The following is a 13,761-nucleotide window of genomic DNA, read 5'->3' on the forward strand; positions in this document are numbered from 1 at the left end:
AGTACATTTTCTATCCCACTAAAGGCTTCATTCTCATTATGTAGTTAATAGCAAAAGATGTGAGCTTGTGCCGTTTCCATGTCACTTCTCATGTATGTCTTGTTGTGAGACGTACACCCAAAGGAATCCATGAAAGAACAGAAACTATAGGAAATGCTGTTGGCAGAGGGAAATCTATTGTGTGCTATTGTAAACAAATGATTGTGTAATCAGGCATAGACTGCCAAAGACTATTATACACAATTGCTATATGCACAATTACAGTTTTTCAAGTTTTATGTGATAACTGAAAGAAAAATGTTCAAATGTGCATAGGCTTGATCACATTCTACATACAATATAGAGTGCATTAGAATTAGAATCTTAATACTATTTATGGAAAAGCAAACAATTTAAACAACAATATCAATATAATTTTTGGCCAAAGAAGATATGTATACAAGTATGGGGAAAGAAGTACTTTAAAATTCTCATGGAATTTTGATTGAGGGGCGTCACGGTGGCACAGTGGGTAGGACGATTGCCTCACAGCAAGAAGGTCACTGGTTCAAGCCCCAGCTGAGTCAGTGGGCATTTCTGTGAGGAGTTTGCATGTTTTCCCCATGTGGGTTTCCTCCGGGTGCTCCGGTTTCCCCGACAGTCCAAAGACATGAATTTAATAAGCTAAATTGGCCATAGTGTATGTGTGTGGATAAGAGTGTATGGGCGTTTCCCAGTGTTAGGTTGTGGCTGGAAGAGCATCCGCTGCGTAAAACATATGGTGGATAAATTGGCGGTTTATTCCACTGTGGCGACCCCAGATTAATAAAGGGACTAAGCCAAAAAGAAAATTAATGAATGAATGAATTTTGATTGATAGTTATTTATGTCAATTTACGTTTTTAAGCTGTAGTGTAATTTACTGATGGCATTTTTTCATATTTAAGATTAAAAATATATATTAATGTAAAATACTCCATAAAGTAATAAAAATGGGTCATGTTTTCAAATGTTTATATATTCATTTTTAGATTAATATTACCAATATTACCAATGTTTTAACTTTGGAAGAGTTATGAAATCACAATTTGGCGGAATAACTCAACAAATGAGACCAATTGTTATTGGTTATTGTTACCAAACAACAAACAACAACATAACAACAACTCTAAATCATAATATGGATTTATTCTGAATTTTAAGATTTATTATGAATATAAACGTATGAGAACATCAGACTTTTCTGTTATTTTATGCAACAAATAAGCCCTAAATAACACCATTTGTATTTTTGTTGGATTTTTCAGTCCTTTATAGAATAAATCAAGCATTAATCTTTAACTCAAACCCATAAATCCACTAAATCCAGAGAAACTGAACATTTCCAAGTGATTTTTTTACATAACTGTATTAAAACAAATGTTGCTAAGCATTCTGATAAGACACCAATCTCCCACTACACAATTTAGATTGAACAAACCCTTCTCTGCGTTAATACCTCCCTTCAAGTGAAGTCAATTAAGCTGAAAATTAACATGATCAACTCATTCACGTGCACAATGAGCAGGTCATTTAGAAAATCCTTTGCAGCATACTGTATAGGTAAGGTCAGACATTGCCATCACCAATGCCTGAAAGAAACACACAGTCTTCTCACTTCAAGTGTTTCAGCTAGAATAAACCATTCAATCTACTGTTTCAAACACTGAAAAAAGAAAAGTAGATGGTAGAGGTACTTACACACAGTACGTGCAAAGCTACAGCCCCCTCCAATCGCTCCTGTTGGGTGAACATATCATCAGGGAACTCATGAATACCTGCAGAAAACACACACACACACATACACATTTAGCACATGAAGAGTCCATGTATAAAACACAGAGCAGCATGTCTCAGAGAGTTGTCCTTCTAATTATACACTATGCAGACAAACATACGGGTCACTCGAGAGGTAAAATAGTAAATGATCTTAATCATAGACTTATTACATACAGCATGTGCACATTTTATTACAGTTTTTAATTGTGTGTCATACACAATACATGGAATCAGTTTCAGTTGTAGACTGCAAAATAAAATGGACAACACATCTCCAGTTCCCGCGACACGGTGGCTCAGTGGGCTCATTTCTGTGTGGCGTTTGCATGTTCTCCCCGTGCTTGCGTGGGTTTCCTCCGGGTGCTACGGTTTTTCCCACACTCCAAAGACATGCGGTATAGGTGTATTTAATAAACTAAAGTGTCTGTAGTGTATGTGTGTGAATGTGAGAGTTTATGGATGTTTTCCGGTACTGGGTTGCAGCTGGAAGGGCATCTGCTGCGTAAAACATATGCTGGATAAGTTGGCGGTTCATTTCACTGTGGTGACCCCTAATTAATACAGGGACTAAGCCGAAGGAAAATTAATAAATTAATCTCCAGTTCCTTACACCGTTAAAACATTGAGAATGATGAGAAATGATGGACACCACGTTTGGGAAAAACATGTTTGAGGTGTAATCTGTAATATTTTAGTTTGGCTCAACTCTCATTGCTGTGCATGTTCTGCTGCCAACCACCAGGGGGCGAACACAAAAGGAGATATTTCTGTTAGATCATCTCTTGTTCTATTCAATAAAAGTACACTTTTAAAAAATGCTGGCTCCCACACAAGTCCTTTATGTTGTCCCAACGCAAACCAATTAAGTTAACCTATTTTTTTTAACAAATTTAAGTGGACTGAACATAAAACAATTCAGTTGTCTCCCAAATAACTCAAGAATTGTATTGATTCGGCTCATTTTAAATAAGTGGTTTGAACATGTAGCAAAAATCTTTTTTTTTTTTTTGAGTCCACTGTAAACATTGCTGGGTTTCACAGAATTCGTACATATTGTCTAAACACAATTCTCTTAAGTTAGCTTAATCGTTTTTACATATTTAAGTGGATTGAACATAAGACAATTAAGTTGTCCCAAAAATACTTAAGAAATTGTGTTGTTTCAACTTATTTTAAATAAGTAGTTTGAATAAGTAGCAAAAATCTTTTTTTGAGCGTTATGGAAACTAAAGCTGACCTATTAACCATTAAAAATAATGTGATCTTAAATGAAACACCACATAATCTAAATCTTTTATGACAACAATTAGGTCTATGTCTATTATCTGTGTGACAAATATGATTTTATGCACTTGTGCTGCCAGAGAGCATTATTACTAATTATAGTAACAGTACTCATATATGTAATTGTGGACAACAAAACCAGGCTTTATTTTGCATGGGTATATTTTAGGCAATAGCTAAAAATACACTGTATATGCCAAAATTATAGATTTTACTTTCATGCCAAAAATCATTAGAATATTAGATAAACATCATGTTGTGTTAAAATATTTTGTATATTTCATACTGTAAATTTACCAAAACTCAATTGTTGTGTAGTAATATTCAATGCTAAGAACATAATAGATTATTTTGCTTCATAAAACTATAATATATCATAAGGAGACAAAAGGATTAGTTTAGTTATATATATATATATACACACACACACACACCCACAGTTGAACTCAGAATTATTAGCCCCTCTGAACTATTAGCCCCTGTTAATTTTTTCCCCCAATTTCTGTTTAACAGTGAGAAGATTTTTTTCAACACATTTCTAAACATAATAGTTTTAAGAACTCATCTCTAATAACTTATTTATTTTATCTTTGCCATGATGACAGTAAATGAGAAAATGAGGTGCTCCGGTTTCCCACACAGTCCAAAGACATGTGGTACAGGTGAATTGGGAAGAAATTGTCCATAGTGTATGAGTGTGTATGGATGTTTCCCAGAGATGGGTTGCGGCTGGAAGGAGATCCGCTGCATAAAACATGTGCTGGATAAATTGGCGGTTCATTCTGCTGTGGCGACCCCGGATTAATAAAGGGACTCAGCCGAAAAGAAAATGAATGAAAAAAGAAATAAAATTCAAAGGGGGGCTAATTTTGACTTTATCTGTATATATATATATTACTATTGTTCTTATTTTTTGGACTCACTAGCTATTAGCTTCTTTAAAGATCTACATTCAAAAAGGTTAATAAATTAGCAGCAAACTCTTGCCTGACAGCAATGCTCACCATTCACATTCACTGTATAAAATTCTGCCTTTATTCTCCTTTATTCATTTGAAAAGATGTAGGTTTTGCTTCTTATAGTAGTCAAAGAAACACATTTCCCATTCATTATTCATCAGCCGAACCCATACAGTGAAACATTTTTATTCTGATCACTCAGAAAAACAAACTGACTTCATCAGACGTCACTGAGCCGAGCTTCAGAAAGAACTGACGACTACATGAGTGTAGCATTGGTGTGATTTTTCAGGAGCTGTTCCGACGGCATTACCGCTGATCCCAGTCCATCGCTGCTCAGTTAACAAGCTATTCACTGCCACAGCGTGTCTCCCGGCCGGCTCCATTGATAAGCCTGCAGCCTGCCGACAGAATCGGGTCAGTGAGAGTGGCCACTTATTTGCCTGGATCCAGTTTTACATGCTTGAAGATGGTGGGAGTGACAAAGTCAGCCGCAAGCATTCTGAAGTGTTGCAATTGTGCTCGTTCCTGCACAGTGACGTCAACCCCTAAGATACTACAGCGCTGATTGAAAAGAGTCGAGATCCCTGAGACCTGCTTTGTTCCAAAAGTCTGATCTCTCCGTGCAAACTTCAAGCTGTATTTATGTCAGAAAAATAGCTCAGCATATGTGGAGATTTGAATGTCTGTCAATTCTCATGATTGATTAAAAGAGTAAAGAGCAAAATAAATTGCTTTTCTGATCTTCTGGTTCCTTTTTTTGTCACTATTGTGTCTGTTAAACATTTGTGATCATTTTGGCCATTTCAATTTAAGGATTTATTAATCTATTGGCACTGAGGACTTGTCTTTAATCAATTTTCACATTATTTTGTTTGCTAACAATCACATAAACATGCTGTAATATTTATTAGTTTTGAATGATAAAAATACAAGAAATATAGGAAATAACGAACAAATAAAATATGAATGTTTACCATATTTTCTTTATTTTCACAAGAGATCATGTCTCATTTCATCAATTATGTTCTTTACTGACACCTTTGGTAACTGATATATAGATATATATATATATATAGATATATATATAGATATATATATATATATATATATATATATATATATATATATAGATATATATATATATATATATATATATATATATATATAGATATATATATAGATATATATAGATATAGATATATATATATATATATATAGATATATATATAGATATATATATAGATATAGATATAGATATATAGATATATATATAGATATAGATATATATAGATATATATATATAGATATATATATATAGATATATATATATATAGATATATATATATAGATATATATATATAGATATATATATATATATATATATATATATATATATATATATATATATATATATATATATATATATATATATATATATATATATATATATATATATATATATATATAGTTGAAGTCAGAATTATTAGCCCCCCTGATTTATTTTTTTTCCCCAATTTCTGAGATTTTTTTCAACACATTTCTGAACATAATAGTTTTAATAACTCATTTCTAATAACTGATTTATTTTATCTTTGCCATGATGACAGTAAATAATATTTGACTAGATATTTTTCACGACACTTCTATACAGCTTAAAGTGACATTTAAAGGCTTAACTAGGTTAATTAGGTTAACTAGGCAGGTTCGGGTAATTAGGCGAGTTATTGTATAACGATGGTTTATTCTGTAGACTATCGAAAAATATATAGCTTAAAGGAGCTAAAAATTTTGATCTTAAAATGGTTTTTAAAAAATTAAATCAAGCTTTTATTCTAGCTGAAAAAATATTATCAGACATACTGTGAAAATGTCCTTGCTCTGTTAAACATAATTTGGGAAATATTTAAAAAAGAAAAAGAAACCAAAGGGGGGCTAATAACTCTGACTTCAACTGTATATACTCTATATGTTAAATTTACATATTTTTACAAAGCCGGTGACATAAATATATAGGTTAGAAATAAAGATGAGGATTTACAAACTTAACATTTTATATTCCCAAGAGTCTGAGGATAGGTCCTCATGAGGTTTCAGCTTTTTTCTGTGAAGTTTCAAGATGTAGTTGTTCCATTTAAATGACATAAAACAACTAGTACTAATTATAATAACGTATCCTTTTCCTAGTGGTAAAATTGTTCATCTGAGGGACAAGACATGGTACATGGTAAATATAACATTTATTTTAGGTGTTTTAAGAACATCATACCTTAAATATAATACTGAATATATATTATTTTTAATAATACATATTTAATGGATCCTGGATCCATAACAAAACTGTTAGATGTTGTTTAATGTTCATCAGCAAATTAAATCCTTGAAAGATTTTTAGGATTTAGATTTTTTTAAAGTATGTACATTTATATGTGTGTATGTATGTATGTATGTATGTATTATATGAACTTCACAACAAATTACAAAAAAAACTGAATTACTGCTTATGCAAGGTACTTCTAACGCAGCGTATGGGCGGGACAGTAAATTTGACATTTTTCTCTCTTCTGGCTGTCTCACACATTTTTTTTCTTTACTCTGCCACTGAGATATTCTTTTAATATTTGAGTTAATAGGATTGTAAAAAGATTATTTATTGTAATCTCCTATTCACTGAGGTCTAAGTTTACCCAACTATGACGACTTCCACTGCAGAGAAACCTAGATATAGGAAAAGGGTTCATATTTTAAGACATGATGATCACATAACAGAACCCCAAAACACTGATAATCATGAGAATAAATACACATGAGAATAAATAAATAAATAAATAAATAAATAAATAAATAAATAAATAAATAATCAAAATGATACTTTCTTGGATCATAAGCACTTTCATAATTGGCTGCAACAACAGCAACAACAACAAAAATGAATAAATTCTTACACTAATACTAATAATTTCACTGAGCAAAGTTGATGAGCTAGTTCAAATAGATTGCTATAAAGATCAACCTAACATTATTTGTATAAGACGACAGTCATTACAGGAATATCTGCAAGGGTGTTTGTGCGTGTCCATGGCTGCATTGTGCAGTGACATTCTCTCTCAGATCACCGGGGAGGTTGAATGCGTCAGCAGGCTTCACACTGCCCCAAGTGCCCAAAACAGCACAGAGGTGAACTCAAACAACCCAAAAGAATTCACTAAACAACGCACTACCTTCCACTAGCATACAACAGACTCTGTATGAACAGTGCATTTAATGACAGTAATCTTTCATTGCATCTGTGCATTTAGTAGACCTCAGCGATAACATGATAATGATCAAATTTCCCTGCATAAAATAACACAATGTTTGGTGTTTCTCACTTGTACGACATGGACCGTTGATCTATTTGCACCAAACAGCTGTGTATCACAAGTTTAGATTTGTTGAGATTCAAATGAGTCTCGAATTGTTTATGTAAGCAGTTCCAAAGCAAAGTGATTGAACTTAGTGAAGAGATTTAGTTTAATAAAGGCAGATGAAACCAACACAGACTCATTGGAAATATGTGTGCTGGCCTACATTTTTCTGAAACCACTAAAAATGTGTCATACATTAAACATACTGTAAGTTTGACTGCAGATTCTAGAAAAAAAATGAACGCAAAAAACATTTGCTCCTTTTTACACTAATAATTTTTTTACATATTACGAATTAAAGAAATTTATTATGCTGTTTTTTTGCATCAAATACCACAAAACAACTTAATGGTGTGATCATTTGAAATCCAATATGTTTGTCTTATCTGTCTATCTCCATATGGACCACTTTTCTGGTGTGGTCAGTTTGCTCGGTAGCTTGTATGTATTTTGTATGGTGCTATACTTGTAATGCAGAGGACTTAAGATCGAGTCCAGTGAATCACGGTTCCACAAATGAGATAAACATAATGAGAGATCAAGGTAAAACTATGTGGTCAAGATGAACTTTTCTTGTTGAAAAGACTATTTGTTGGGTTTAGGAAAGGGTAGTCAGTGGTTCGGTGGTCTGGATAAGGTGTTCCCAAAAATGTTTAGCCCTCGACTCCCCAAAAAACTAATAACCTCCAAAATAATTGTTGCACACAATGGTGCACACACACCAATAGGCCTATATAGGCCTACAGTATATATCTTACTTCTATTTTTAAAATATATTTTAAAATATATTTATTATCTGTTTTTTGTTCTGTCTCTGTAATTCTGTTGCACTGTGGAAGCTCAGTAACAAAAACAAATTTCTCGTATGGGTGAACATACCTGGCAATAAAGCTCTTTCTGATTCTGATACTGATATAAACACGAGCATATTGACAACACAAAAAACTATATCAGTGTATCAACCATCAGTTTTTTTTATAGTCATTATTAATGTGTTTAATTTAATATTAACCTCACCTAAGGAGAGTGGTGGAAACAATGTTTACAGCATAAGTCTATTCTTGGTTTAATTTTGGAGATTGTCACTTGGAGATCACCCTCCATGTTTAGCCGTGGCCTTTTTGTTTTTTTTAATGTAACTATGAAATACATTTATTTAATCTTCTGTAGGTTGTGGATAAAATAAAATATGGTAATTTCAATAGTTTAATACATTTTATCAGATTTATGAAAATCACCAAGCGACACTCCTCATTGTCCCACAATGCTCCAGGGGGTCCTCACCCCCACTATAAGAACCACTGGTCTAGATGATCTGTATGACAAGCTTCACCTTATACAGTATACTGGATTCTTGGTCCATCCTCTGCCACCCATTAAGAAAATCCTGGAATGATTCCTGGTTTCCGCAACTTTCACTCAGGAGCAAAAATCTTCCTACATTTACAGTGCTAATTATCAATATCAACTAATATGATGATCATTTTTAGGCAGGCCTAGAAAATTCACCAATCTGATTTTACTAAGTAGGACATGTTATCTACATGATTATTATCCAACCTTTATTCCCCTTTAATTTTGGGAATAATTTACAGTTATATTTGGTTTTAGGGATAGGGAATAGGTATGGATTACATTTTTTAACAAAAATGATGTTTCAGGATCAACATGTTATTCCAGGATCACATCGCATTTGGAAAAATCATGACGTGCTTGAAAGTTTCACCCACAAAAGCAGAACTTAACATGAGACAAAAGGATCCTTGATGACAAACAAATGAATAAATGCTGGCCCGAGAGTCAACCGACTATTTATATCCCAGAAACAACAGATCTGCTCTGGTGCTTTTGGTTCACATGGGTTTCATTGTTGGTGTGGTCTTCATTAGAGAGTCACGGCCCCTCGGTTTGGGTTCCTTCACAGAGGCACAAGAGATTCTGATTAATCTAATTTCAATTACAGCACCAACGAATAAAGCTGCGCTAAACAATAGCCAGCAACAGCGAGCGGATCAATTGAAGAACACACACAACAACCAGCAACAGAAAGATGAACTTGGCAATGCTGAAAGAATCTACGGAAAGGTCCCTTCTGTAATTATAAAGGAGGAAAACAAACAAAAGTGAACTGAAAACTAGAGATGCACCAATCCACTAAACAGAAATCGGAATCAAGGCAATTTTTTTTTTTTGTTATGGACTTCCATACAAACCATGTTGCAATCATTTTATACTACAAAGTCTTTAAACAGAGAGTTAACAGTGCCCAGAGACGGAGCACAGATGTGCCAACAGACACACTGTACTGTACTGAAGATCTGGCGGCACATGGGAATGACCAAGCACCAACAAGATACTCTGCCATACTTTAACAAATTAAACAAATACAGACTTTCGTTCATTCAATTTTTCCACAATTCCATCATAACTCATGTTTAGGCAAGATGACACAATGGCTAAATAGTTAGCACTCACAGCAAGCAGGTCACTGTTTCGAGTCCCAGCTGGGCCAGTTGGCCTTTCTGTGCGGAGCTTGCATGTTCTCTCTGTTCGTGTGGGTTTCTGCCGAGTGCTCCGATTTCCCCCAGAGTCCAAAGACATGCACTATACTGTAGGTGACTTGGGTAAACAAAATTGCCCATAGTGTATGAGTGTTTCCACTGCATAAAACATATGCTGGAATTCTGCTTCGGCAACCTCTAATAAATAAGGGACTAAACCGAAAGAAAATGAATGTTTAGACAATTGATGAAACTTTTATATATTATAAAAAAGGTAAAAAAAATAAAATAACGTCCCGAAGTGTAGTAGTGATCGTCTTCACTGTAAATGTCCTGAGAGCTTCACTGTTTGGAGTGGATTGTGAACAACTTGGATATAAATTTCACCAGTGTTGGAGTTATTACTAGACTTTATGGTTGAATTTTCTTTAACTACTGTTGTTTTAGGTGAGTATAGGTGTACAGTATCTCTTAAAGTTTGTGGCCACGGAAACAGCAGTGACAGACATGTTGCAGATTTGAAGGAACAAAACACATTGAGGTATCATCAAAACGAGTATTTGTTTACTTTTAGCAAAATATCGATTTCATTTAGTCTAATTTAAATGCATTGTGATTGTGAGTATGACCGTATCGGACACAAATATGGTGGCGAGCGTAGCAGACATTTTTGGTCCCCATAAATACATGGGCTTTCCCCTACTTAATTTTTTATTTTATATCCTAATATTGAATTGGTGTAACAAGTTTTATTAAATGGTCTGCACGGGAAGCCGTCAGAAAAGTTTAGATTGTGATGTAGTGAACCCAGAGTGGGCCCACTAGGAGGCGTGGGAGGCCTTAATACCACAATAAACCCAAAACTAAACAACAAAAAAACCCAATGGCAAAAATCCAAAACACAATGGCCTGACCCGGAAGTGTAAAAAAAAGGTGGTATTTATTTACAACGATGTGGAGGATAGGTCCAGTGCAAAATATATACAGGGTCCATAATTATACATACAAAAATACAAAGCATCAAATCAACAAATTAAATATAAAGACGAATGTATCTATAACACAAAAACAAACCAAAGAAGAAAAAAACAATCAAACGTAACCACTGTATACCAGTATTCACTCACTCAGAAAATTGCTCACGGCTCTGCCACAGCACGCTCGCTAGCCAGGTAAACTGACCCCAAGCTTCTTCTTCTTCTTCTTCTTGTGTGTTGTTTGGCGGTTGGCAACCAGCTTTTTGGAGCATTACCGCCACCATCTGGATTGGAGTGTGAATCAGGAGTTGACTAAATAATGCATTCCTTATAGTGTAACAAAGCGGCACAAAAGAAAAGCTCATTCCAAAAAACAACTAAAAACAAAAAAAAAAAAAAAAAAAAAAAAAAATTCCTTCCTAAAAATGCCCATTTCCTTGATCATAAGTACATTTATATTCTATTACCTAACCCTGTGTCTTTCAAAAAGTTATACACGTATCTAAAACATATATCCCCCGTGCTCAACTTTAAGATATTCTCTATTTTAGGTTCCACTTGTTTTTCCTGTAACTGTGTGAACAATATATTTCTTTCTGTGTGGTAAATTGGGCATTGCATCAATACATGTTCTACAGTCTCCTGGTTGTTATTACATTCACACATCCCATCTGCATGTTTATTGATCATGTGTAATGTACTATTGAGTGCTGTGTGATTAAATCTCATTCTTGTGAACTTGTCTTCTTCCTGTTTGCTTTTCCTTGTTTCCCTACCTTTTCCAACTTTGTTCTGTATGTTGTAATATTGACGTCCTGTACTCCCATTATTCCATATCTGTTGCCATTTTCCCAATACTTTAGTTTTAACAATACTTTTGATTTCTGACTTGCTGTATTTGATTTTAATGTCTATTGTAGTTTGCTGTGCTGCCTGTTTTGCCAATTTGTCTGCCATCTCATTCCCACTGACCCCTATGTCTGACCCCGAGCTGGAGTCTGGCGTCCCTCTTTATACGCCAGACTCCGCCCATTGATTGGCGCAAGCCATTCTCTAATAAGAATATATTGAAAAAAAACACACTTTCAAACTCGCCTTAAATGGCATCTCTTTAAACCTTAAATGGTCTGATCTGCTTTAACAGGACACATAAATACATATAACATTAAACACTCACAACCTTTAACATCTTTCCTGTAAAACAGGACAAACAATAACACTGGTTGTACCCACATAAACACAAATGGTACGGTCGGACTTTCAGCGCGCGAACTCCCAAGGCGCGGCTTTTGATGTCATAAGCGCGCGCCCTTCCTTCACTCAGGTTTGCCGGTCTCGCGCTGAAGTCCGAACCCCTCTGGACAAACAAACAAAAGACACGAAGACAATGTGTGTGTGCGCTCAAGTGTATGCTTCGTGTGAGACTGAAGGGGAGAGATGAACTGTGGAGGTGTGATGGTATGCCGGTGATATGATGCGTGCACTCATCAATATACCCGCTGATGGAGGAGGAAGGAATGAAGGTAAGTTTTGTGTGTGTGTGTGTGTGTGTGTGTGTGTCGGTGCGGCCGTCAGAGACAGAGGGGAGAAGTCTCACTTCTCCACAATGGTATTTTCTTTTTAGGTCATTTTTGCAGTTTCCCAGTACTGGGTTGCTGATGGAAGGGCATCCTCTGCGTAAAACGTGTGCTGGAATAGTTGTCAGTTCATTCCACTGATGACCCCTGATAAATCAGGGACTAAGCCAAACGAAAATGAATGAATGATCATCTTTGCATGTTGAAGAGATAGTTTACCCAAAACTGAAAATTCTATGGGCGTCACGGTGGCACAGTGCATAGCAAGATCGCCTCACAGCAAGAAGGTCACTGGTTCGAGCCTCGGCTGGGTCAGTTGGCATTTCTGTGAGGAGTTTGCATGTTCTCCCCATGTTCGTGTGGGTTTCCTCCGGGTGCTCTGGTTTCCCTCATAGTCCAAAGACATGCGCTACAGGTGAATTGGGTAGGCTAAATTGTCCAGTGTCTGTGTGTGAATGGGAGTGTATGAGTGTTTCCCAGTGAAGGGTTGCAGCTGGAAGGGCATCCACTACGTAAAACATGCTGGATAAGTTGGTGGTTCATTTTGCTGAGGCGACCTCAGATTAAGCTGAAAAGAAAATAAATGAATAAAAATGTTTGACCTGTTTGAGTTTCCTTCTTCTGTTGAACACAAAGTAAGATTTTATTGAAGTAAGCAGGAAACCTGTAACCACTGACTTTCTTAGTATTTGCTTTTCCTACTATAGATATCTATGTTTACAGCCTTTCAGCTTTCTTCAAAATATCTTATTTTGTGTTCAACAGAAAGAAAAAAAAAACACAAAGGTTTAAAACAACTTGAGGGTGAGTAAACAGTAATTTAAATTTTTGCGTGAACTATCCCTTTCAATACCAGCAAAGATTTGTACAGGAATGTTTAATGTAGGGTGGCATGGTGGCTCAGTGGTAAGCACTGTCGCCTAAGAGGAAAAAGGTGAATTGAATAAATTAATTGGCCGTAGTGTGTGTGTGTGTGTGTGAGAATGTGAGAACGTATGGGTGTTTTCCAGTACTGGGTTGCATCTGGAAGGGCATCCGCTGTGTAAAACATATGCCGGATAAGTTGGCGGTTCATTCCACTGTGGCGATCCCTGACAAATAAAGGAACTAAGCCAAAGGAAAATGAAAGAATGATTTACGTAGTTTAAATTCTGGTTGTTTGGGCCCCTATGTTTTATGTAGCAACATTTCCAGATCAAAACCTTTTACTTTATATTCTGAAATGATCTAATTAAATGTTTATGTAAAAATAAAAACGG

General features: G+C 35.2%; 1 protein-coding gene across 1 annotated transcript in view; it reads right to left on the minus strand.

Annotated features, from left to right (window-relative positions):
• slc24a3 (solute carrier family 24 member 3) overlaps positions 1–13,761 on the minus strand; it is a 141,348-nt gene that overhangs the window by 32,924 nt on the left and 94,663 nt on the right. The window contains exon 3 of the mRNA XM_056470525.1: positions 1,720–1,796. Coding sequence (XP_056326500.1) covers positions 1,720–1,796 — 77 coding nt within the window. The remainder of the gene's footprint in view (positions 1–1,719; positions 1,797–13,761) is intronic.

Source organism: Danio aesculapii, chromosome 13 (genome assembly GCF_903798145.1).
Source record: "Danio aesculapii chromosome 13, fDanAes4.1, whole genome shotgun sequence".
NCBI classification, from domain to species: domain Eukaryota; kingdom Metazoa; phylum Chordata; class Actinopteri; order Cypriniformes; family Danionidae; genus Danio; species Danio aesculapii.